General features: G+C 42.3%; 1 protein-coding gene across 1 annotated transcript; it reads right to left on the bottom strand.

The window, feature by feature from the left end:
* Positions 1-19,621: 19,621 nt before the first annotated feature.
* On the bottom strand, positions 19,622-24,756 carry UCHL1 (ubiquitin C-terminal hydrolase L1). Its single transcript, XM_058838932.1, has 9 exons — positions 24,409-24,756; positions 24,302-24,313; positions 23,578-23,706; positions 22,566-22,716; positions 21,233-21,318; positions 21,107-21,154; positions 20,722-20,791; positions 20,360-20,418; positions 19,622-20,045 (listed from the first exon to the last, which is right to left on the bottom strand). Exons 1-9 carry the CDS (start codon positions 24,439-24,441, stop codon positions 19,959-19,961), a joined length of 675 nt encoding a protein of 224 aa, XP_058694915.1. The 5' UTR covers positions 24,442-24,756; the 3' UTR covers positions 19,622-19,958.
* Positions 24,757-25,326: the final 570 nt, after the last annotated feature.

Here is a 25,326-nt window from a genome sequence, read left to right on the forward strand (position 1 = left end):
CGCTTGAGTGTGTCCAGAGGAGGCAACGAGGCTGGTGAGGGGCTGGGAACACAAACCCTGTGAGGAGCAGCTGAGGGAGCTGGGGTTGTTTAGCCTGGAGAAAAGGAGACTCAGAGGTGACCTTATCACTCTCCACAGCTTCCTGAAAGGTGGATGTAGGCAAGTGGGGGTTGGTCTCCTTCACCAGGAAGCAATTGACAGAACACAGTCTCAAGTTGTGCCAAGGGAAATATAGGTTGGATATTGGGAAAAGGTTTTTCACAGAAAGGGTGACAATGTATTGGAATGGTCTGCTTGGGGAGGTGGTGGAGTCATCATCCCTGGATGTGTTTAAAAAAAGACTGTATATGGCACTCGGTGCCATGGTTTAGTTGAGGTGTCAGGGTTGGGCTGGACTCGATGATCTTGAAGGTCTCTTCCAACCCAGTCATTCTGTGATTCTGTGATCACATTTACCCTTTAATTTTAGCAGTGACTTGCATCATCCAGAAAGTACTGGTGAATATCTTCCCCCTCCTTTTCTTAGTAAATATTCCTGTGGAGAAGATCAAAGGGAGAACTTGTACCTGAAATTAGTACTGGGCTTTATCCAAATTTGTTTGGAGTTTAGCTGGTTCACAGCAAATTGGAATATACGTTTACTCAAGACAAAGAAATAGGCAAACAAAAGTGGAAAATGGAAGGGAAAGAGAGAAGCAGGATCAGAGAACAAGAAAAGGAATAGAAGACTTGCCTCCATGCAGTAGGACAGCAATATATCTTATTTATGAACAGTATGATTTAGTTCCATGAGACAAGAATATTTGGGATGGGTTTTTCTCCTTTGATTGAACATTTAAAGGACAGAATTTAGCAGAGGATCGTGTTCAACTAGAAACAAAAAAAAGCAGTGCAGTGTAGGATATAGGTGAGGTTGTTTTCTCTGTAAGCAGGCTCTCTCTGTCATGACAATCATTGCAGAACAAGACACTCATCAAAGCCTGTGAAAGTGCTTTTATACCACAGGTACTATTTCTGGGACAGATGGCATCTGCTGTGCCATCACAGACATGAATGGTCACATATACATAAGAGTCAGGGCATCAAAATCAGCCATCAGTCTAAACTCTAATGTTTTCTTTATTAGGCTTACTTTGTTTTGTTCTACCCATCATTTCAAAGGATGGAGCATAATTTGTAACCCTGCCTAAATTACTGCTGTGAGCTGTGAGATAATTACACCACTTAAACACACATACCAGCTAAAAACTCATTCACCAGAGATACTGATGGTGAAAAATGTAAATCTAAGTCTGACTGCATATATAGAATGCTTCTTGATAAAAATGTCCAACACTTACTATTAAAGAAGCAAGAAGTACTGTTAATATCTGTTGTACCTCCCTAATACCTTTCAGTGCTCTAAGGGAATAACTTCCTCTGCTGTCTTCTGGACCTCTTGGGGATCACACTGGACTTCAATGAAACCCACAGAAAATTTTCTGGATTTAAAGACCCTATCCTGCAAGAGTGTGGATCCATCACATCCTACCACACCACTCAGTGCTGGAAGGGTTCATCTAAGTTTTCCACTTTGCTCTTTTGAACCCAGCCATAAGATGATTCTGCTCCCAGCTGGCCAGATGTGAGCCACCTCCAAACCAGTAGCACCATTGAGCAGCTCCAGTCAGTACCACTGACCCTGGCTTAACAAACTGGGCTTATGTATTCAAGCTCAAGTACCATGAAGCACATTTTGGAGCAGAGTTTGCTCTTTTCCAGCAAAATGGATGATGTATGGCCTGTTGGGCCATGGTCCATGCTGACAGATTGTCAGGGGAGAAAAAGGTATTACACTGTTGAATCACTGTCTGAGCTGCTAACTGATTTATTATCTAAGGGCTGCCCACCCATATGGAAACAGAGCTAACAAGATTGCCAAGAAATCACTACTGTTGAGTGTACAGCCAAAAAGGATTTATGAGCATGGACCCTAAAATAGCAAAATTGGGGTGGGGTGGGAGGAATTTCTTTAAAGTATTTTCATAACTTTCTTTTACTGTTACTTCTGTAATTATGTCTTTTTGTCCAGCCAAGAAAAGGGCCTGAAGTTTTTTCCCAGTTTGGAAGCCCTAGTGCTCTTCTATGTGCCTCCACAAGAAGCCCAAAGGTCAGGAAAATCTCAGATAATCACTCAAGGGAACAGAAAATGCTTTCTGATAATCCACATTACTGAAATGGCTGTTGATACCTGTTGACTCTTATTCTCAGGCACTTTTTAGCTTCTGGTGGGACTGTCTATCACAGGAGCTCCTGATCTAGCCAGAAGAAAGGACAGACAATCCACAGGTTGCAGAACTGTCCTGGTTGTGGCTGATCCAAACTACATTTTTTCATTAATCCTTGCTTTTTAAAAGGGCTGTATTTACTAAATATTTTTTCTTCTTGAAATATAGTACTCATTGCATGTATCCTCATTGGTCCACTGACTTCAGGATTGGACTTGATGCTCCTTGTGGGTCCCTTTCAACTCAAGATATTCTGTGATCTGTAACTGTGTTGATGAGCCATGTCCAGGAAACTGGATAGAGATTTTGATAAAATGTTAAAGTAGTTAGATGCTCAATCTCAAAAATTAATGGGGTCAAGCCCCTAAGTACCAACCAGTTAAAGAATTTCAGTCCTAAGACACTGGTGACCCCATGTTTGCATAGCATGCAGTAGGTGAGCAGAAGGTCAAAATGAGGGTGTATCTCTAAGTGACTGGAGTATTATCATTAAGGAAGCATTTTAAAAGTCATGGCAGAAAGTTCAGGTCAGCACAGGGAGCACTAGAGTAATTAATCATTTGGTAGACTTCAGAATCAAGGTTTTCTAAGGGACAAGGGGCCTTCAGTTAACTTTAGACAGTATGCAGGGTGATGTTTCTCTGAGAATTACTACTTTAATCAGGTTTCTTTGCTGAATTAGAATATGCCAAATTTGTATCTGCAAATTACTTCCAGACTTTTCAATCAAGCTTCATTGCAAATGTTTCTCTTTGTAGACCACTTTGCAACCACAGTGTAACAAAGATTGTTGCACAGCAAGAGATGATCAGCCTCTGGAGAACCTTGTGAGACTGGTCAGCATCTTACATGCCTCAGTGAAACTGGGAAATCATGAGCCTGTCAGTAATAAAGATTCAAACCTTGTTGATAGTCAAGACCTGTGGGATCTTCATCCCCATGTGTAAGGGAAGTCATGCAAATGGTTCCACAGAGCGGAAGGTTTTGCAGCTGTTCAGAGGGACTGGGCTATCAGCTGTGGGAGCTCTTGAAACATGAAACTAATTCTACTTTGAGGAGGCTGGTGTCAGCATTGCACTCAAGCTTTCATGATCTACGCCTAGAGGAGGGAGATATGCCTGCAAGAAAAATGGAGTCTCATGTGTGGAATGTAAAACATCTTAGAGGAACAGTGGTTCTTCAAGGCATGTAATATGGCAATCTTTGGTATGTCCCAGCATCATCAGGTGCCTGTATTCTTCCCTTTCTCTTTCTACAGCAGCTAATTTCTCCAGCTTCTGAAATGCTTTGAAAAATTTTGAGTACAGAACACTGAAATTGGCCTAATAGGAGAAGCCAGCTGGAAAACATCATAGTGTGCCTAATCACATGCTGGAGACCTGTACATATGCTCCATTAAACCTGCCACTTAGGGCTGCTTTGTTGCAAAGACTGTGATGACTCTTATTTTCTGAGGACTTGAAAGTGTGGTGGCCTCCAGGAGCAATGCAGGGGAAAGGAATACAGTGTAAAGAAACTCCAGCCCTGGGGCAGGTGAGGAGCTGTGAGGGAGGGAGAGAATCTGTTCCTGTAGGTAGATATGGAACTCTGTAGTTTTTTACTAATTCTGCTGCCAAGTTGTCATGGTTTTAAAGCAGTAAGTAAAAAATTACTAGAAAACTTATTTTTTGTTGTGAGAAGTGGATTAGAACAAGAGCAAAGCAGGCTTAAAACTTAAAAGGAATAAAGAAAGTTTATTAACAAAACTACAAGAATAAGAAAACTAAAATAAAACTTCCAGAAAACCCTTTTTTCCCCCACTCCCCAACCATTCTTTTGTTTACATGACAACATAGAGATAACAAACTTTGGAACTTTGGTGTTTAAACAGCCCCAATTCTTGCTAGAGTCTTTTCATCAGCCTTTGTAGAGAAACAGAAGTCTTCTTCTGCTAATCTATGGAGTTTTCCACAAGAAAACGATTTCTTTTACAGCTTTCTATTTTTCTGATGCCAGCTGTCCAGAAATCCTGTCATCAGTTCACTCCTCCCATTTCACATCACTCTGAGGTGTGTATGGGTCAATGAGTCTAGGGATGTCATTTTTAAGGATGAGTTATTCAAAGGCAAAAGTTCTTTTCATCTGTCTCTGTGAGCTTCCCTGGAAAAGAGAAGTTTTCTCTTTGCCTCAAGTGGCCCCAAATCTTCAACTATTACTTCCCCTCTTCTGTTCCAGCACCTCACTCTATCATAATTACTCCACCTTTTGCTCAAAATCCACACTTTGAACACTCCATTCCTCCCCATATACTCTTAATTAAAGGAGTTTTTTCAGAACATTATTGTCCATCTCCATAGCTTTAACAGAAAAATATTTCAGCTTAATTAAAGCATCTCTCCTTATTCTCTACCTCTTCTGAAGCTTAATTCTTTTCTTTACTGTCTCTGATAGTTTATAAAGTCTCTTTACGTGTTGATTACTTTCTTTTTCTCTCTCTGGATAAAAGATTAATCTGCAAGTCTCATCTGGGTAATGAAAAGGTTAAAATCTTGCCCAGGCTTTGTAGATGGTTCTGTGATCTCTGCTGGAGCAGCAGCTGGAGCTGTCTGCGATGGAAGATTCTTCATGGCTGCTCTGGAGAGTGTGGTCACTGTCTCAGCCTGCCACAGGTCCAGAGCTTTTTCCTTTCTTTACTCGGCAGTCTCTGGTGAATTCTGTCACGGCAAAATCTGCAGCCGAGCCAGGGACCAGCCTGGCCCGGCCAGAGCCCGGGGCAAGCCCCACAGGCCCCATCTCCCGGCCGGGAGCCGCTGGGCCCAGCCCAGCCCCTGCCTGGGCCACATGGGCTGGGCAGGGAACGGGAGGCCAGCCGGAGCTCTGTTACCTTTCACAGCCAGGAAACAAAGAGACAAAGAAATTCCCAGGCTTAGGTCTTAAGGTGGTGTTCACAGGTTGATCGCACTTTCAATGGTTTAAACTGCTGTCAACTTTTAGAAATGGCCAGCTGTTGGCTAGGAGAAAAACTCCCATCAGCCTCCAGCAGTTTTAACTTCTTTAGGTGTTTCTCTTTGTTTTCTTAAATGCCAATGTATCACACAAGTTCACCTTTGTGACTTGGCAAGAGCACATAGACTTTCTGAACACATTTGTATTTTTCAATGCTTGTGACTGTGAAACCCACAGAAGAGAGAGAAACGAGGGTTCTGCACCCCATTCCAGAGAGAAGGCTGGACAGAGGGAGGATCGCATTCTAACTTCTGGGATCAATTTCTTATCTCCCTCTAAAACTTCTGGTCTTCCATGCCTGAATTGAAATGAATTGAAGTACTCTGCATTTAAAGCTTGTGATAATATAAAAAAACCCATCCCTGACTCATCTCTTCTTACAGAAACACTGTGCAGAGGCACGAAGTATGGAGATGTTTACACCAGCAGATATCCTCCAGTTTATAACACAGTGAATGATTATGAAACTTAGGACTGACATTCCAAACCTGTTTCAGTGATTGTAACTCAGTTAACACATCCTTCACAGAAAACATGCACAAAAATAAGGAAATGAATGTTTAAACACACAATAAACCTCTTTCTCGACACCAAATAAATACACTGTGCTTATCGGGTATAAACCTTGGCCTATTTGTTCATAATTGTAACCATAAATCTGGCTCAGTTGATATGTACATTCTTCTATCTATTTACTTAATTTTAAAGAATACAACTGTAAATTTCCAAAAGATAAAGTGGTTTGTTTTTTTTTTCATAGATATTTACAAGTTATTAGTCTGGGTAGTAAAAGCAGGGAAACTGTCAAAAAGGAAGTTACATAATGACAATCCACTCTAAAATTGCATATGCAACTAAAGTTGCATCTGAGAACATAAATTTTTGGGGACCATGATTGAAAGAGTTATGCAGAAATATTTCTTTCATAAGTGTTGGTGTGAATGTGTAACTACTTGTTACTTTGCTTTCAGAGGTGTAGCATTTGTTGGTGCCACAGTAGCTCTAAAGCTGTAACACTTTAAAAAGCCACTTTGCCCTAAGGTGAGCTCCATGTCCTGAAAAAGACTTGTCCATGAGGAAAAGCCAAGCTTCTGGGCTGTCCCTGTGGATTTCATGAAGTTTGGACTCAGAATCAAGGTTGATATTTGTTGAGAACCCTGTAAATTTGATGAAAATCAAATCTTTCTATAGAAGTTGCTTTCATTCAATGATATTTTTAGAAATGTTCTGTGGTTAAAAACAGAGGTTATTGATGTATTTGACTGGTTTTAGTGACAATGATATTTGCTAAGCTACCAGTGAGCACTAAGGATGCTGACAGTGCCATTTATTCAAGGCAGTGTTGAGACAGAAGAAGTTATGTGCAAAGCAAAAGATAATGGAGGGAATCACAGATGACTTGCCATGTGTAAGCAGTTGTTTTTAGTTAGCTCCTGCTCATAATGATAATCATTTGCACAGTAATTGCTTCAAATGTCTTACAGGGCGTTTGAATTTATGTTCTCTCTGGAAAAATTCAGAAATTGTGTTTCAGACAGAACCATCTGATTAGCTATGGATGTTTAAAGTTTATGTGGGTGCAAAAGCAATTGAAGAAATTCTCTGATGAAAAATCTATCAAATACCACTATATGTTTAATCTCCTTTTACATTCTACCCCAAGTTCATGTTCCTGACCATTCACAGATCCTGAACGAGGATGCTTTTTGATCAGATCCTGTGAAATGCTCTAATTATCTTGAGACTAGAAATCACACCCGTGATCTGAGGTGCATCTCAGTGTCACTGGTGGTTTCGAGGGACTTTTTCACCCTCAGTATGCTTTTTGAGATGGCATAATGCTGACAGCATCAGAAAAATTGTGGGCAGGGAAACAAAGCATTCGGTAGGTTACAGCGCCATCTATAGAAGGAACACAGCATCAGCCTGCAAACCGGGTCTCGCTGCCCTCAAAAACCTTATCTCGAACCTTCAGCAACCAGGTCACTGTTTCAACCATCAGGTGGGACTAAACATCAAATCCAACAGCAAACTCTGAGCACTGCACTCAGTCTTTGGGCACTACTAAAATCCTCCAAAAATTTGTTCAGCTTCCCTGCCTAGTTCAGCTTTCCTGCCCTTAGGCCACATTTTTCTGCCAGTGCTGTTGCAGTTTTGCATTTATTTTTTTCTAGAGGGTCTCCATCTCCTGGTTGCACAGAATTTCTTGGTTTTGGATTGCTTGAGTTAAGGGTCAGGGCACTCTTAAACTCAGCCTTCTTCTTGCCAAGTGAGTAGGCTACTAAAGTACTTAGGTGATGCTTTGCACAGAACAGAATTGACTAAAGTCTTGTAATTCTCAGTGAACATCTGCTATCACCTAGAGGGAAAGGCTGTGATGGGAGGTCAGGGGTCTGCCTCCATCTTCCTGGGTTTTTTTGCATCTGATGCTTCTGTGTTTTAGGAGCTGTATACCACCAGCAGACTATTAACTTTTACAATAAATTTTACAGATCTCTGAAATACATCTTACATAAAGAAACTGGATATACATTAAGGCAACGAGAGATGCTGAGGTGTTGCCTTCATGGTAATTAATTAGAAACTGGTGTGAAAGGGTCGGAGTCAAATCCCTATTCCAGTGACTATTGACTGCTTTCAAATGGGGGACCACTGCACGAAGAGAGAACCATTCACCAGAAAGTGCCAGATAGCTTAGTAGTTAAACTTAGTTGAACATAGAGTGATCCAGTGTATTTTTTTGGCAGCAGAGCAGAAGAAAACACCTAGCCAGAGAAGTGACATAACCCAGAACAGCCTATCGTGTCTCTTTCATTCAAAAGGGCACCTAAAAGTAGGAGACTATTCACTGTAAAAGTATTAAGGAGGGATAAATATCCCCTTCTTGCCATCACAATGTGTTTAAGTCCTTTTGGGGAAAAACTGTGTCTAGACTCAGTATTCCCATCACCTGGTTTAAGCAATGCCCTCCTCTGTAGGTTTACAGCTCTGTGCACCCCAGCCATGACCCCCTTGTTCCTCCCACTGGTTTTGTAGAGGATCATGCTGCCTAACTGGAGGCTGAGATTTCCTTGGGTGACAAAACATGTGGGAGCAGGGCTTTGTTTTGTGCAGTTTGCTCAAGAGCAGTGGTGGCAGAGCAGGGTATTGAATGTAAGACTCTGGTCTGACCACCCAGCCCTCCTGCTTTTTCTACCATTTGTCCACAGTACTGTGGCTTGTCAATGAGCATCCTCATTGCTTTAGACAGTAATGGCTTTCTTGCCTCTTCTAAGTCTGTAAATTTTTGTTAGGTGAGTAAAAGACGACTCAGGATCTAAGCAGTACAATGTGTCATCCCAGGGTGCTTTGCCACCAATTTCAGCTGGTTTAGGAGTTGGGTTTATGACCCTGAAGGAACTGGATGAACTGTTCTAAAGCTAAATCAAAGGAATGCTTAACTCCAGTTACTTTTTACTGTCTTCTTGCCTGAACTTGCCTCATTCAAACCCTTATTCTGTAGGACATTAAACTGGAAAAAACAACTTCTCTGAACAAGTTAATTTCTTGTGCCTATTTACATCAGTGTGGTTCCATTTTCAACATTGGCAAAAACCTGCTTGCAAAACAAGTCTGAGAAAATGAAAACAGAAAACCACAAGCCAAAAATCAACAGTTGTTTTCAAAAGAAAGAGTTTTAAATCTTTCACAACTGAAAAGTACTCTTTACCTTTATTTGGTATTCAGGGAAAAGGCTGTGTTATCTTTTCAAAGCTGTAGACATAGGTTTGGGGAAAATATTTTGAATGGGCAGGGACAATCAAAAATTTGTCTTCCAGCAGGATTCATGTTTATGATCTTACACCCACGGAGGTAAAAAAATCACTGTTAAACCCAAAATCTGACCAGCTGTGATGAGAGTCTATGTGCTGCCATTCCAGAAACACAGACCTGTATTTCTTTCAACTCTGACATTTTTCCTTTGCCTATCATCTCAGTGAATAGTTGCTTTTTCAAAATGTCCACCGGGCTATAGTCTGTAGTTGATACTCAACAAGAATAAGGGCAGGACAATGCCATTGAGATGAGAGTTCCATGGAATCTCTTGAGCAGAGGTGTTTTTTGCACAATAGAGAGAAGCTGTCACTCTTTGAGACACTGTGGAAATAGAGAGGATATTTTAGGACAGAGACCTTTCTGGGAAACATCCCCTCACCAGTGTGTGCCAGTTAAAACTCCAGTATAGTGAATGTTTTCTGGCTGCTTCAAAGAAATGCAGACCTGGGCCGCTTCTGTCCATCTGCTGTGTCTCACCCTGAAGGCTTCCAGACTAGCACACTTAGAGATGTACTAAAACAAACACATCTGGGCCACAAGATGTAAGTGAAACTCATTACCAATTCAAGTTCAAAATCTGCATGTTTTAGTGCAGTACACTGCTATGTGAAAGGACCACTCCAGACCCTAAACATTTTTTTCAGATTAGCTACAGTTCCAAATTAACTATAAAATGAGAGGCCTGGCCCTGTATGTGGGCTGAAGTTTTATGCCTGAATACCATGAGCATGCACAGGCTGTAGTTTGGGAAGACTTTTTCCAGTATTCCATTACAATATTTTCTCTGTCCTTTCTTTTTTTAATGCAGAAAGGTCAACTATAATTCCCTACAAGAAATAGCATGAGTTTCAGACAATTTTTCCCACACTTTTTTTTTTTTTTCCAGCTTACAAAGTATATGCATGTTAGTATTTGCAGAAGTTTCTTCCAGCTAGTTATCTTATAAATGCTGGACAGAGCTTTAAGGGTACCACCATGTACCCTTTTGTTGTGTTATAGATTTCACTGTCTGTGCCTTATTTGCAAAAAAATGCACAAGGATTTATTTTCCCCAGATAAGAATAAATATAAATAAATAAACAGGTGTTGAAAAGCCTTTCTAGTGCTTGCATCTGTGATTCTCTTCTGAAACAAAAGTTATTCTGAAAGCTTTACTGAAAGCTTGCTTTGAAAGTGAGTATTTTTGCAGACTGCTGACTGCAGTACTACATTTGCTAAAGAGATGCAGTCACACAATGGTTTGCTCCTGTATTATCTAGGTCATGGGCCAGAATTCTCCTGGGTGCTAACACTTTCCATTAAGCTGAATTTGTTGGTGCACAGTGCAGCTATTTTCCTTTTTAAAGCTGGTCCTAAATGGGAATGCTGAGTGGCCTGCCTAGTTTAACTGGTTTTGATTCCATGTAGAGTCAAGGGGTGAAGTCCTTCCCCTGAGGGGCTGGCCATTTATTCTGCCATGGCCAGGCACTAGCCAGGCATTGAAGTTCCCTAATTTATGCTCCCCACCCCACACTTTCACCACTGTTGATCTTGACAGTGTTTGTACAGTGATCCCTGAAGGATTTGCAATCATCCATAAAGAAAAGTAGTTCAGCAAAAAACAGCTAAAGCCGGACTATTTGCACAAATTTTAGGTAGCAAGAGCCTAATTTCAATCCTAGAAATGAAAACCCTAGAATTTAAAACCTAGTGTAATCCAGAAGTCAGTGTATGATAAGCTTCCCCTAAATTCAATGCAGTAATTGTTCTTATTTTTGTTCCTAATCCTCTTCCTCCTACATGTGAATATGCTTGTGAGCAGTAGCTCTGTCTCAAGCATTTTAAAGCATTACCATACAGGATGTATTAGCTGCATTTAGGTTTTATGATTTCTTATTTAGCCTCAAAGTTGCAAAAATAATTCTCTGTATTATTATGATCCATAATATATGTATTTTTATATATACTACGATGATCCATGTTGGATGATGCATATTTTGCACAATGTGCATTGAATCCGTTATGTGTGTAAGAGAAAATAATGAATCTGTGTCCAGTCAGTGGTTTGTTTAGGACAGCACAAGAAAATCTAAACTGTGTGACTGGTTCCGGCCCTCATTGCTGCTAGGTCTGCTCTTTTCTCCGGAGAGAGACTTTTCTTCACCTGTTGGTCCATACTGTATGTGAGGTTATTGCACAGATATAATAACTATACCTTGGCCTGACTTCTGAAATACTGAAAGGACAAATATTGAGATCTTGCCATAGACATGAAAAATACTGTGGGACTGGATAAAGCATATCCAACGTGTTATTGTTTTATTTCTTAAGAAGCTTTCCAGCAGCATTCTTTTTGGGGAAAAAAAAAAACCCCAGTGAGAAGGAAGCTGCTCTGTTGGTGGTCACTGCTGGTGAAAAGTCCAAAAATCTCCTGTCTGAGAATGAAGGCAGAGACAGCCCACACAGGTCTGCATTCTTCTAATATACACAAATATTATCTATTATATTACAGTGTGCAAATATGCTAAAAATGCATACATTATTTATACAAACTCATGTTACTGCTGCGTTAAAAAGTATTTGGGAAAGAAGTTGAACTTGTGAATGCTTACATTCCAGACTACAGTTACATTGTTGAGATTCACATTTTCTGCCTTGTTATAATTTATAAACATTGGGTTTAGTCAGGGTAAGTCTTCCTACAGCTTAACTGTAATTTCCTGTGCTAAATGGAGTCAGATGAGTGAGGATATGAAATCTTGGAAAAATTTAATCATTCCAAGGAAAGTTGTCCCACTTGATGTAGTAGAATTGGTATAATTTTGTAAGAAGGATGGGCAGTTTGTTAATTCCCTGTCCAGTCCAGAGCGAAAAATACAAAGTGAGGGGCTTTTGCCTGAAAGCAAAAAGGCTGACTTTTGCCCTCCTTATGCGATGAGTTCAGGCTCTGAATCTAAACAGATGTGGGAAAATCATCAAGTGTCTGCCTAAGGAAATTGCTTCAGCCTATACATAAATTCAACCATGTGCTAGAGCCTAACTGAAGGCTTGATTTCAGCTGAGGTCATGGACTAGCTGTGAGCTGAGGTGCTCTGTAAAATCAGACCCCAAGTGCTACACAGTACTTAAAAATAAATTTACCTGTTGCAGACTAGGAGCTGAATTTAGGGAATGAATTTGAGCAGGGATCTTTTCCATGCCACATCAAATCTAATGACATTTCCTGACATGCATGTATTAAATGAGTAAGGAACAAAACCAGTGTTGCTGTGGAGCTAATGTTTCAAATTTTTGAGCATCAGTATTTATTTTCCTTTGATTGCACTCACAGGGACTCAAGTGCAGTTGTGGATTTTGCTTTCAAAAACACCAGCTAAGTTAAAGGGTGAAAAAAACAAATTGTTTGAGGCTGACCATAGAAATATCTCAAGCTTTGAAAATCAAAGACATTTTAAGCTAATTTCTTCCTACTGTTTTTTTTAGTCTATCAATGAGTGTGTGGTTCTCAGCCAGCAAGCATATTCCTTGCAGGAAAGACAGGCAGCAGTTCCAGGCTCTCCCAGGACCATCCCCTACTACAAACCTCTGGAGTGACACGAGCTCCACACATCCACATTGAAACTGAGCAAAGGATTAAAGTCTGTCCTCTGACTGACATGGAGCCCTGCAGCAGCTGTGGCAGACAGACTGTAGAAATGAAATCACTTTTGTAAAACACATTGTACAAGACCCCTGGCTGCTTAGCCAGCAGTTTCTCATTGAAACACTGAAACGCTGCAGTTTCACAAAGAGGAACAATTTTCCTAAACCCTCACAGGCTGATCAAGGGTCATGAACATGCATTAGACTGATTCAAACCTAACAGGATTTTGGCATCTTTGGTAAAATCTTTGAATGACATTTTTCAGGAAAGTTTGTTGTCACTGCTGCTGGTACTGATCATTCCTAACACACAGCAGGGATTACTTTATGACTTCTTCTCAGAGGGTCATGAAAATTGAAAACCAAGTCCCAAAGTGTGTATTTAGGAAAGATCACATTCATATCAGCACTGGGCCACATCAAAAACCTGTTACAGCTGCTTTCTGAAGTTGGAAAAAATTAGCCACTCAGTGCCTTTTCTCACATTGTTCAGTAAGAACTGATCTTGAGAAATGTGTTGTTTAATGACATGACTTGATCTTCAGGGACATTGTTCATTAAAAGGATAAAGAATGGTTGGTAAAGTCAGATAAAGTATCAAGCTAGCTAAATAATTATATAGTTTTCAGAACCATCTTGTTCCTTCAACAATGCTTCTTCAAAAACCTCAGGAATATGGCCACAGCTCTGCCACCTGACCCTTCAGTATGTCAGAAAGCCTGAATATTGCAACCACTCTTCATATCATCATCTGCAATTTAGATTTATGCATAGTCCTTGACTTGCTGTCTAACATTTTTCTAGAATGGGAAGGGGAAAAAGAAGGAGAAAGTAGTATTTCTTGAATGTTGAGTTGCAATATAAGTCTAATGGAAAAATATCTTCAGGCATTACAAGGGAACTCTGGGGACTGTGTAGCAATACAGACCTCTTTTGCAGACAGACATGAGTTCACCTGATTGTTCTTCATGTCAGTCAAGCTGAGGTTAGTCTAACACTAAGCTTGAGCTAATTAAGTCCAGCTAAGAGGAAGGGTGTATTAACTCAGGCCCAAAGCCAAAGTAGAGTAAATATAAGAACTCTCTCTGCAGAAAAAGATAAAAAATTAAAAAAAAAAAAATTAAAAAAAAATCAGGGAATCTATGTCCTGTGTCTCCATTCCTTACTTGCAAAATGGGGATATTTAAGCTGCACTTCTCCCACTCAACACACTAAGAGTAGAAGCTCCTCTGCTAAGATTTTAACATGCATACATATGGAGACTTGAAAAGAAAATGCAACTCAGTCTGGCTACAGTGATGTAAGTAATAATACCTCTTAGTATGGTATTTAGTGTTCCTAAACAATGGTATTGACTGTTACATTTTTTATGGTACCCTACTGGAAATGCTAAACTAGCTGAAATACCTTTGCCTTTGTTCCTCCAACATCACAGAGATCTCACTTTGTATTTTGCTGCAGGCTGTGCAATATCATCTAACCATGTCTGAAGCTCATCTAAGCAAAAAGTACAGAAGGTTGAAATCAGTTCTACATAGCTCATTATTTGTTCACTAAGCTTCATCTAGCACTATATTTTTGATGCACAATTATTTAAGGGATTAGGAAATTTCATTGAACAGTCTTATGGTACTGTTGGAAAGATAACAATTGAAAGACGTCCAGGAATTCTCTCATTTTTCCATTTTTCCCATCACTCACTGCTCTTTTTCCCCCTAGCATATCCCAATGGATGTTACACACATCCTCAGGGAGGACTCCTCATACTTCAGTTTCTGATCCATTGACTGTGCAAGTGCTCCCTCAGGTCTTTCTTTGGCCTCTGCCTTCACCAGCTCTCTGTGAAGTGACAACCCTCCCATCAGTAACAAAACCTGCACCTATCCCTGGATGCATTGGCTGCTGTTCCTGCAGCCGTTCTTGTCCTTGCACCCCAGACACAGAAGACAGGCAGCAGTCAGCAGCATCAGCCTCCAGCTCCTCCTGCAGGGAACAACTTCCCTTCACAAAACACGTGTAATTTCAATGAGGATTAATTGGGCAAGCCTCAGTCCATTTCCCTGCAGTTCTTGTCATCCCATTCACTTATATTGTTTTCACTTGGTTTCTTAATTTTTCCCTTATTCTTTTTTTTTTTTTTAACAATTTATTTCTTTAGTTTCTTCTGCTCTCTCTTTGTTCACCTTTCTTCCCTCATTTTATGATTTTAACTGCAGTAATTTTGGCAAGTTTTGGTCATTTTCACTGCCCCTCATTCCATCTCACTCCATTTCTTGTGGTCACTCCATTTCCAAATTTTCTGCTTTTTTTAAAGCGCATTTTATTTGATCATATCTCCTTTCCAGAGCATTTGTTAGACTTTGTTGTCTGATTTCAAGATTTCATTCCCTTTCAGGAAAGGGAATCTTTTTTTAGAGCTCTAACTTCTCATACTGTAATAGGTAACCTCAGGTAGCTTGACAGAAGCTGGTTGTTAAATTCTGGTCCCTTACATACTTGCCAGGATGGAGATACTTTCATTTCTCTGACAACTTGTTCCAGTATATTACTTTCCCATGAAGAAATATTCTTCTAGTTTCCAAATGTCCTGAATTGAACCTTCCAAGCTGCAATTTGGGGTTACTGCCCTTTGATAGACCATCTCCTACTACCAGGAAAAAATATGGTTTTGTCACCTTTGCAATTGCCCTTGATATAATCGTAAGCTGTTATTAGACCTTGCCTTAGCCCCCTCCAGGCCAGACTATATATATACACCCAGCTCCACCCGTCTCTCCTCATAGGCCACATGCTCCCTGCCTCTGCAGCCTGCTGCTGGACCCTCTCCAGATTCCTCCACATCCTTTTAGGACTGGGTTGGGGGGGATCCAGAACTGAACCACTATTCCAGGTGCAACCTCACTACTGCCAAGGAATAATGGATAATAACTTCTTGTTCTTCCCAATATAGCTCCCAACACAGGATATGATTTGCCTAACAGGAAGAGCACTCAACATATGGGTTTATATTCAGTGTGGCACCTGCCATAACACCCATTTTGCAGAAGGGCTGAAACTCAGCCCATCACCTCCCAGCCATAGGGTGGCTCCAGCCAGGTGCCAAGCTCTGCATCCCACCATGCTGAGCTCTGTGAGGTTTCTTCTAACCCATCCTCTCATCCCTTGAGGTCCCTTGGCTTCAAAGCATTTGGAAAGTCAACCAGTCCCTGTAACTCAATATCATCCTGCACAGTATGTAAAAAAATTACAAAATGTGAGTGATACTTTATGTCCCTTGGTCACAAAAGAAATTCAATGCTGTTACTCTGCTTCTGGTTGCTTTTTCCTCTATTTGGGTTTGTTCTCATTTAGTCCAGTTTCACTGAGCTGAAGTCCTGTCATCAGCCTCTTCTTTGCTGCTGGCAGCACCAGGAGAGGGATCCTGTGACTACAGGGTTTATTTTATTTTTATTATTATTTTTATTTTAATATTTTATTTAAATATTATTTTTATTTATTTTAATATATGCCAGACTAATTTTCTCTCAATGCCCACCATGGGCCCTGCTGTCTTTGCATTAATGGCAGAGGATATGGGTGTGTCTAGTTCTTTTTTCAGCTGCTTCTCCATCTTAAATATTTGGGATTGACACACTGGTCTGTGTGTCAAAAGCTGGATGCTGTTGGAGTTAGTCCCACACTTTCCTTACTTCCCCAAAAAAAGGAATTGTATTTAGCATGGAAATAGTAGTGCATATATTGCACAGCAGTATATATTGGACAAAAGTTGTGCATCAGCTGCAAGTAAACTGGGGATCTAAGCCAAAGACTATTCATATGTGCAAGAGACCTTGCATGTTGCATTATGCCTAACTTTTGGTTATGATAGGGACTGGCTATTTGGCTCTGAATCAGAAGTGTGCTTAAGCATGTGAATGATCCCACTGAAAGCAATAGGACTAGCAGTGGACTTAAAAATTAAGATAGCATCTAGATCCATTCTGTCATTGGTCTTAAATCAGACTTGTTGCTCTAAGTTTCCCAATGCTGCCATCTATAGAGTAAATTGACTACAGCTTTCAACAGGCAAACTAGAAAACAGTTACAAAAATTATAGATTGCATGCAGTCAACCCCAGTAGAGCTCTAAATTAGCAATGTGCACATCTAAACAGATAAGGCTAAAATCCAAACTTCAATATTTCTCAAGTATTTTCAAGGATAGTTCTACGTATTAACAGTTGAATGTCCACCTCTGGAAGGCAACACAAAAATGGCAGGAACCTGTTAATTCAAATTAATTTGCTCAATAGACTACTCTGTCTAGAAGAGCAGCAGGCACTAGGTTCTTCAGAGTGGGCATAAAACACAGCAGGCTTTGCAAGTTCCTGCCCTTCTCAAAAATTTTCACAGTGAAAATTCAGAAGTAAATTCAGGAAAAACACGAAGGGTTTTAGATGAGAAGTAAGAGGGTCAAAAGAGTTAATTTACTTAAGAGGGACACACAGGAAATTAAGGAAAAGTGACAGTTCTGAATGGAACTACAGATATAAGAACAAAGAGAAGAAAACAAGGAGGGACAAAAAATGAGCCTCACTTCAGATAGACATGCCCAGGAAAAAATACTAAATTATAAGAGCATCTTCTCATGAAAAGTGTTTTGATACATAGCACTCTAAAAAAACAACTCTTATCCTAAACCTTTCTGCCAACATGAGAAATAACAGACAAAGATTAAAATTAAAAAAACTGGCAAGTAGGTAAAATAAGCTAGAAAATGCAAAAAAGAAAAAGCATTTCTTTTGAGATTATATATGCCTGATATGGCTTTAAAATATCTTCCTGGTTTTCTATTTATGGTTTATTCAATAGAAAATGAAGCTGTAAAATACACACTTCTATGCATTGTGACCTTTTTTCTGAATGCAGTAACACATTTGGAATGGGTGCACTGAAATATTGCAACATTCAGCTTACAGATCAACACCCATGGTTTGAGATCTCTATCCCAGCTCCCAAGATCTTTGCCATTCCAAAAAATGCATCTTCCTCTTTCTGAAACCCAAGGTATTTTAAAGTAAAGCCCAGCTGTTTGCTAAGCTCTTGTCATCATTTCTGCAGGGGACAATAGCCTTGCTAGTGATGTTATAAGTAGATAGATAACATTCATTCTTTAATTTTTCTCTTTATTTCCATCCTTTGAAACTATGCCTGGGAATAGGCATACAGAATTCACATAGAATGTGAGAAAACAAGAAAAGTCTGGCACAAATAACACTTTCCCTGTTTCTTCATGAGGCTTGAATTACTAAAATGTTGCTTTTCAGTAGGTTCTTAATGCAGAAGCTTGAGCAGAATGAAAAAAAAAAAAAGTTCATGAAACACTGAAATAACTTCATTAGCATCATTTGCACTGCTAATTAAAACAAAAAGTAAACCACAAAAAATTGGACTGCTGCAATCACTATAAAATACACAGTAGTATCTCAAAGGCATTTTCAGGTTCTTTCAGCACTGACTCTACACAGGCACAGTCACAGCATGTACCCGCAAATAATGCCCTAAGGGCAAGGAGAGGGTTCTCTGCAGCACTAAAGCTCACTGCCCCAGGTAAGGCAGACAGCTCCTCCTGCAGCTGGTTTTTGCTGCACCTTCCACTCTCTTGTGCCCCTTGTGTTTCCTCTCCTGAGGGTTGTGTTGCTAAGCAGCCTGAGCCACAGGCACGGCTCCGAGGCTGCGCTGCAGATGCTCCAGGAGGCCTCTTCCCCCACCCTACGACAGCTTCCACTAATAGGCAGAAGATGATGCTGTTGTAGAGGACAATGGCACATAACAGACCTTTCCTTAGCCAAGTTTTCACCTCCCTGTTAATAGAAACTGGACACTGATGTTTAGATTTGGAGTATCCTGAAGTTTAGCAAACCCTTAGACTTCAAATTAAAATGTGTTGCAACCCTTTGCCAGCTTCAGCTATCAGCCTCATGAGCGGTAACAAGGTCCAATACAAAACAACTTTAACCCACACAAACCTTTAATAAAAGCTTGAATTGCCCTCCAAAACAACCCTGCAGTCAGAACAGCTTGCAGCATACCCAGAGCAGCAGTGACCATCTAAGACTGTGTAACCCAGCACTATATAAAATGGTTGCCAAGGACAGACTGGGACTGCATTAGAACAAAGATCCAAGTTAAAGGGTGTTTTATCCCTGCCTACAGCTACCTGAAGTATTAGCAGAGAGCTGCAAGAGCAGCAAACAGCAACTAGACAGGTAAAAATAGTTTCCACAGGTTCATGCCAAAGAACATGTATTATAGATTTAATCTCTTTCCCTGAAATACAACACTTCATCCTGCTATTAGAAGTTCATTTAGTGTGGGTTTTTCCTTTTTAGGTTGTTTTGGATGGGATAGATAAATACAGCCTCTCTAAAGGTCTTCATAACAGAATCACAAGTCAGTAAGCACACACGGTCTAGCCCAGGATTGTGCTCTGCCTCAGCCAGCAGGTTTGGTTTAGCTACAGGCAGGGAAAACACCTGTTCTAATACTGTCTCCTATAAGGAAACACAACACTAACCAACTCAGTGGGTATTCTGGGGCTGGTAGCACTAATGCAGACCACATTAAGGTGACATTTGAATCTTAATTTATTACACTTTACCCCTCCAAAATAAATGTATTCAGGGTGGTACATTGCAGCTTATGAGTTTCAGACTGGACACTAGGGAAAGCCTTACTAGAAGGGTAGTGCAGCACTGCTCCATGTTACACATACTGATGCTTCTCCATCCTTGGAAGACTCCAGGACACTAGAAAGAGCAGTTTCCCTGCTACCCTGAGGTAACCTTAAATTTTTGCTCAGAGGAGAGCTTTGAGGGTCTTTTGAAAAGAAAGCTTAGAGAGGATGCCGCACAACTTCTTTTGGAGAAAATTAGTCATCACTTTAGTCCATTCAGTCTTCCAGCAGAACATTTTATTCTCATTAAGGACAAGGAAATATCAACCAACAACTCAATTAACATAACACAGATCAAACAAGCCCTGTTAAGCATTTTCTACTTAACATGTGAAAAAAGAGTCTAAAGATATCTGATGTGTCCAAACCGTTCACATTAAAACTTGAGCTCATCCTTTAGCATAAGCTCAGCTGATGTTGCTTCTGTGTATAGCAAAAGGTGGAAATAATTTAAGTTACCAGAACAGCTGTGTTGAACAAGTACTGAAGCACTGGAGTTTAAACTGCATTTACTGGTGTGCTATTAAACTGCTTTCCTTGTATCTCTTCAGAGTCTTAGGCAGACTTGCAGAAAGCCACAGCAGAAAAACGAACTTCTCCTTTTTCACGTTCTGTAAATTGTCTGCAGATCTTAGCAGAATCCTTGGGGATGAAAAAATACAGCTGCTTAGACTAACCAAATACACTTCCTGTAGAGAACAAGTCTTTGCAGTTCCTCTCTGAGTCCCACCAACTAAGTTACATAATCTTATGCCAGCAGCTAATAAATACACTGAACAGGTATCTAGCTCTTAGGGACAATACCTTTAGTAGTCATAAACTTAGCAGATTTAAGCACAGACTCGTACAGCAAGTAGGTACAGCCACTATACACCACAGGCAGACTTCTCACCTTTATATAAGGCTTTTTATATGCTTTGTTTTCAGGGAAATGAGCAGCAAGGGAGAAGACTTACCTTCAACAGCAAGTCATCTGAGCTTGTGCCATGGTTTACAGGAAATGGCATACGGCCATCTGTGAAAGAAATACTTCTAAATTAGCAGAACTGAGCGTAGTGGGCCCAGACAAGTACATATATGATGATACTTGGGAAGTCAGACTATTGACAGTTCTGAGTGAGATGGAAAGTGTTCTCAGCTACACCAGTGACAACATGCTTTAGGCCTTCAGTGTACCCCATCATCCGTTAAAATCTTCAGATGAAGATACCAATTATGTTTTGGCTCTGAGAGCCTCAGCAAACAGTTTAATTAGCACAAAGTATCTTGCTTGAGCCCCCAACACTGTAGTCCAACTACAGAGTTCACATGGCCTTACCCAATTCGTACAGGTGTCCATCCACGTTGACAAAAAGGATGAAATGGAAGTTCACACTGTTGTCCTCCACCTTAGGAGACACCATCAGATATATTTGTTAGACTGAAGCTAGTACTGCAAACCCAGTCTGCGATTACAGAACAGCAGAAACTTCAACAAGAAAGCAAACAACTTAAGAAAACTTAAGTTTAGCAGAAGAGGTCTGTGGCAAGACTTCTACAAGGTCAAGCACCAGAAATCCTAATGGTGAACAAGCATTCACCCATGAGTCACTCATTTCTCCTTCCTCATGAACTGTAACAGCTATCTGACAGACAAAAAATAGGTGTTGCTCTACCACCTTCTTTAAACACTTTTTCCAAGATTTTACACATTCACATCTTACCCGACATTGTCCTTCTTGCGCAACAGAATTGTGGACTTCTTGTATAGCCTTAAGAGAAAGCAGGTAGAGGTTATTACTACATCTCTGAGTGCTGATAACTGTCAGCAGGTTTTGTAGTTCATATACCTTATTATTTGCCAAATGCTTAGCTCTTTCTTCAGGAGACAAATCAGCTGTTTCATCAAGAAATTTCTTCAGGGCAGACCCCTCCTCTGCACAAGATGATCAAACATTTTATTCAGTATAGCTAAAACATCAGTCACAGTTTAGATTCAGCCAACAGTGATCAATGCTTTTAGCTCTAGCTACAAGTCATTGCATTCAGCCTGTTACTATCTGCACCATAAGCACATTATAACTACAACTTAAAGTATTTATTTATCCAGAATATACTAGTAACAATCTACACAAACAACCAGAGTTGTTTCAGGGAAGAGTGCTTCAGTATACTGTGGATGCTTGTTTTGAAAATCATTTTCAAATGGGATTTAGCTTTTCTGATTTCCCCACTGCACATTTGGCAGAAATGTTCAATCCCATTTTGAAGAAATTCAATAAAGGTACCAGCTGAAAGGACACAACTAACAGAATGTGAGTAGATGAAATTGTCTCACTGCCTTCAAATGCTTAGCTCTTGCTCATGACAGGCTTGCTTTGGTTTACCAGAACATAAATTAGTAGAGCAGTACTAAGATGCACTGAAAAGCATCTTAGTACTGCACTACTAGCAGATAAAAGATGTGCTGCATTATTGCTTCAGTCATCAGGAGTGTGTTATTTCAGTGAATCCTTTTTAAGAAGAACAAAGCAAAACTGCTTAAATGCTCACTCTGACTTCCACACATTTTCCTTTGTATAAAAAGAAATCCCATACCACAGAAAGGGTCCAAGTTCTCTTGGAATAATGGTAGCTGTATTTTGCAGTCTAGTCTCTGAACAACAAAATAATATTTTTCGATAGTAAAGAAACCATCAAAACTATTATCTTGGTATGAAACATCTCCTTACAAACCCTTATCTCTACAACTTCTCCAGAAAAAAGAAAACGTATTTTAGACTGATTTACAGGCTACTCTGAGCACATTGATTTCCATTGGACATAAGTAGCATGAAGAACTCCATCTCATATATTGACAAGAAGCTTAAGGTCAATAACTTCTCCTGAACACAGTGCTTTCTAATTACAGACAGACTTTGGTCAGTCCTACTAAGTGCCCTTTTCCTCTTGCATTGCTTACTAGGACAATACCTCTGCAGCGATTCAAAGCACATTCCCTTCTGTGTTTCAGGCAGTCCACATGTCCCACTTCAAGAGCTGGAAGACCCACTTACCATCTGAAGCAGTATAGCATGCCTTAACTTGGCTCGCATGAAAGCCCCTGTCTCCCAATAACCCATACCCATTGAATCTGCTGTCAAAAAAATGGAAATTCAAGCACTTCAGAACATTCATACTCACCAAGCTTCAATTTGTCTTTGTTATTAGCAACTGCATGGATCAGACCAATTGTCCCACAGGAGTTACTGACTGTCTGCTTCAGGAAATACACTTTGGAACTGATCTCCTGGTCCTTTATTTTCTCAGTCTGTTGCTTCCTGAAGTTCTCATGCTGTAAACATGTAACTATTTTAGGCATTTCATCACAGTCCTATCTTTGTATTATCCAAACCACTGGACATGTAAGTTGTTGTACAGGAGAATCAGTATTAGGACTGAACAAAGATTCACTCACAAAGTAATCTTTGTGGCAAGTAAAGCACCATATGTCTGAACTGGATTCAGACCAACACTTAATGGACTACCTGCATGATTCAGCCATATCCAAAGGCACTGTTCCTAGGTTCTCCATCTGAGCCATACACTGGAAATAGCTTGGGGTGGGAAATAATCTAATGGATAGGCTTTTTTATTTCCTCTCCCAGCTGCTTTGGTCCATTGAACACGGTTACTCAGCATGTCTCCACAATAGGCCTTTGAACCTTTAGAATTATTTGCCTTCACGAGCCCCTCCCCATCACAATGCATAAACAACTGTAAAATCGCTATTGAAAGGTTATAATCCTTCATTTTAAGAACTTGCTAATTAAATTTGATTTCAAAGCCCATCTTCTCAATACCTTCCTTAGCATCAGGTGGACTGAATACATTAATATATTGAAGAAGTAACGTAGGCCTCTCCAGATCCAATGATTCAGCATGGTAATGGAAGTGCTATTCCTCACACTCAAGATCGCTCATGGTTCTTTTCCCTCAGTCTGATATACAAAGCAAAATCTCACAGGAACACTGGGATGGAACGAGAGCCCTTGTTTAGTCGCTCAGCCCAGCTGAGGCTATTTGGAGGCTGGGTCCAAGCAAACACCGTGCCAGTGCCAAGCCCCATCCACGTCCAACCTCCTGATGTTTGGGTGGATGACAGCGGCACTCCAGACAGCGGCCAGCGCTGCCCTGCGCGGGAGGAGACACCCACCTGCTCAGTGAGCGGGAACAGCAGGAGCAGCGCGCAGGCCGGTGTCGGCACGGCGCGCAGCGCTTCATCCTCGAAGCCCAGTACGTCCACGAAGCGCCAGCCAGGACCCACCCCGAGGCGGGACAGCACCTGCACGGGGCACAGAGAGCGGGTGGCCCGGCCGCGCCACGCCCGTCCCCACGGGGTGCGGCCGCCCCAGCCCCGCCGCACCCGGTGACACAGCACAACGCGCGGCCCCGCCGCGCCACCTGCCGGCCGCGCCCGCGCTCAGCGCCGCTCCACAGGTGCGGCCGCGCCCCGCGCCCCGCGCCCCGGCGGGCGGGATGCCGAGGGACGGAGGCAGGAGCCGCTCCGCGCCCCGGCGGGCGGGATGCCGAGGGACGGAGGCAGGAGCCGCTCCGCGCCCCGGCGGGCGGGATGCCGAGGGACGGAGGCAGGAGCCGCTCCGCGCCCCGGCGGGCGGGATGCCGAGGGACGGAGGCAGGAGCCGCTCCGCGCCCCGGCGGGCGGGATGCCGAGGGACGGAGGCAGGAGCCGCTCCGCGCCCCGGCGGGCGGGATGCCGAGGGACGGAGGCAGGAGCCGCTCCGCAGGTGCGGCCGCGCCCCGCGCAGCGCTACCACCACCGCGGCTGGCGCTCCCCGGCAGGGCGAGATGCCGAGGGATGGAGGGGGAAGGGGCGGCGCCCTCCCGCCCGCGGCGCTCCTCCGGCGGCGGCAACTCACTTTGTTCAGCATCTGGAAGACAATGCGTGGGGGGAAAAGCGTGAGTGCCGGTGAGAGCCGGCATCCCACCACCCGCCCCAGCCCTGTCCCCGCCGCCCCTCGCGCACCTCGGGGTTGATCTCCATCGGCTGCCAGGCCATGGCTGCAGGGCGGCGGGAGCCGGGAAGAAGGCAGGCTGTGCCCCACGCACGACGATGTCCCCCGCGGCAGTTCCGCTGCCGAGCCGCTGGCGACGCTGGGGCGCGGAGCCGCCCACCCGGCTCTTATATAGGGGCGGGCTGGCCCACTCGGCGCGGCGGTGGGGGGAGAGGGAGGAGCAGGCACGGCCGAAGCGCGGGGGGGGCGCGGGGCCGAAGGGCCGCGGGGCCGGGGGAGCCCGGCCGGGGATGCGGGGCCCGGTCCCTCCGCGGGAGCGGGGCGCGGCCGGGGGACCCCGGCCCTCTGACGTTGGCGTGGAGAAAGTGCTGGAAGCGGGCCGGCAGCGTGGGCAAGCGGCTGGCATCACCCAGGGCAACAGGTTTCTTCACCATCAGCCCAGCCCTTGGGCTCCGTGCATCCCGAAAACCCATGTCTACATTTATGTTCCTGGCAGCTCCTAAGCATCAGGCCCTGTTCTGTGTATGTTGCGTAAAGTATACAATGGTTTTGATATTCAACAAAATCATTAAACGCTTTTTTTTAAATTTCCAGTATGATAAATCTGACATGGAAGTGTCCTGTGTGCTGATTGTATCTCTGCATTTGGACCAACCCTTGAACCAGTCTAGTGAAGCTGGTTAAAAAATAGCGGGCTTTTTATCTTTTATTCATGACCTGACAGTTTCTGTGCACAATGTCTTTGGACTAGAACATGTCTAGAACAAGGAAACAAAACCAACCTGCTCAAAATACCAGCACTAATCACGTGGACTCCCAACAGCTTTTCAGATTTTACTGGTAAACAGCCGGACGGGAGCCTTGTGGACAAGCGAGATGCTTCACAGTTGTCTTTCAAACAATGCAAATACTGAACAAAAGAGTCAGCT

This window comes from Poecile atricapillus, chromosome 4, assembly GCF_030490865.1.
Source record: "Poecile atricapillus isolate bPoeAtr1 chromosome 4, bPoeAtr1.hap1, whole genome shotgun sequence".
Classification (NCBI taxonomy): domain Eukaryota; kingdom Metazoa; phylum Chordata; class Aves; order Passeriformes; family Paridae; genus Poecile; species Poecile atricapillus.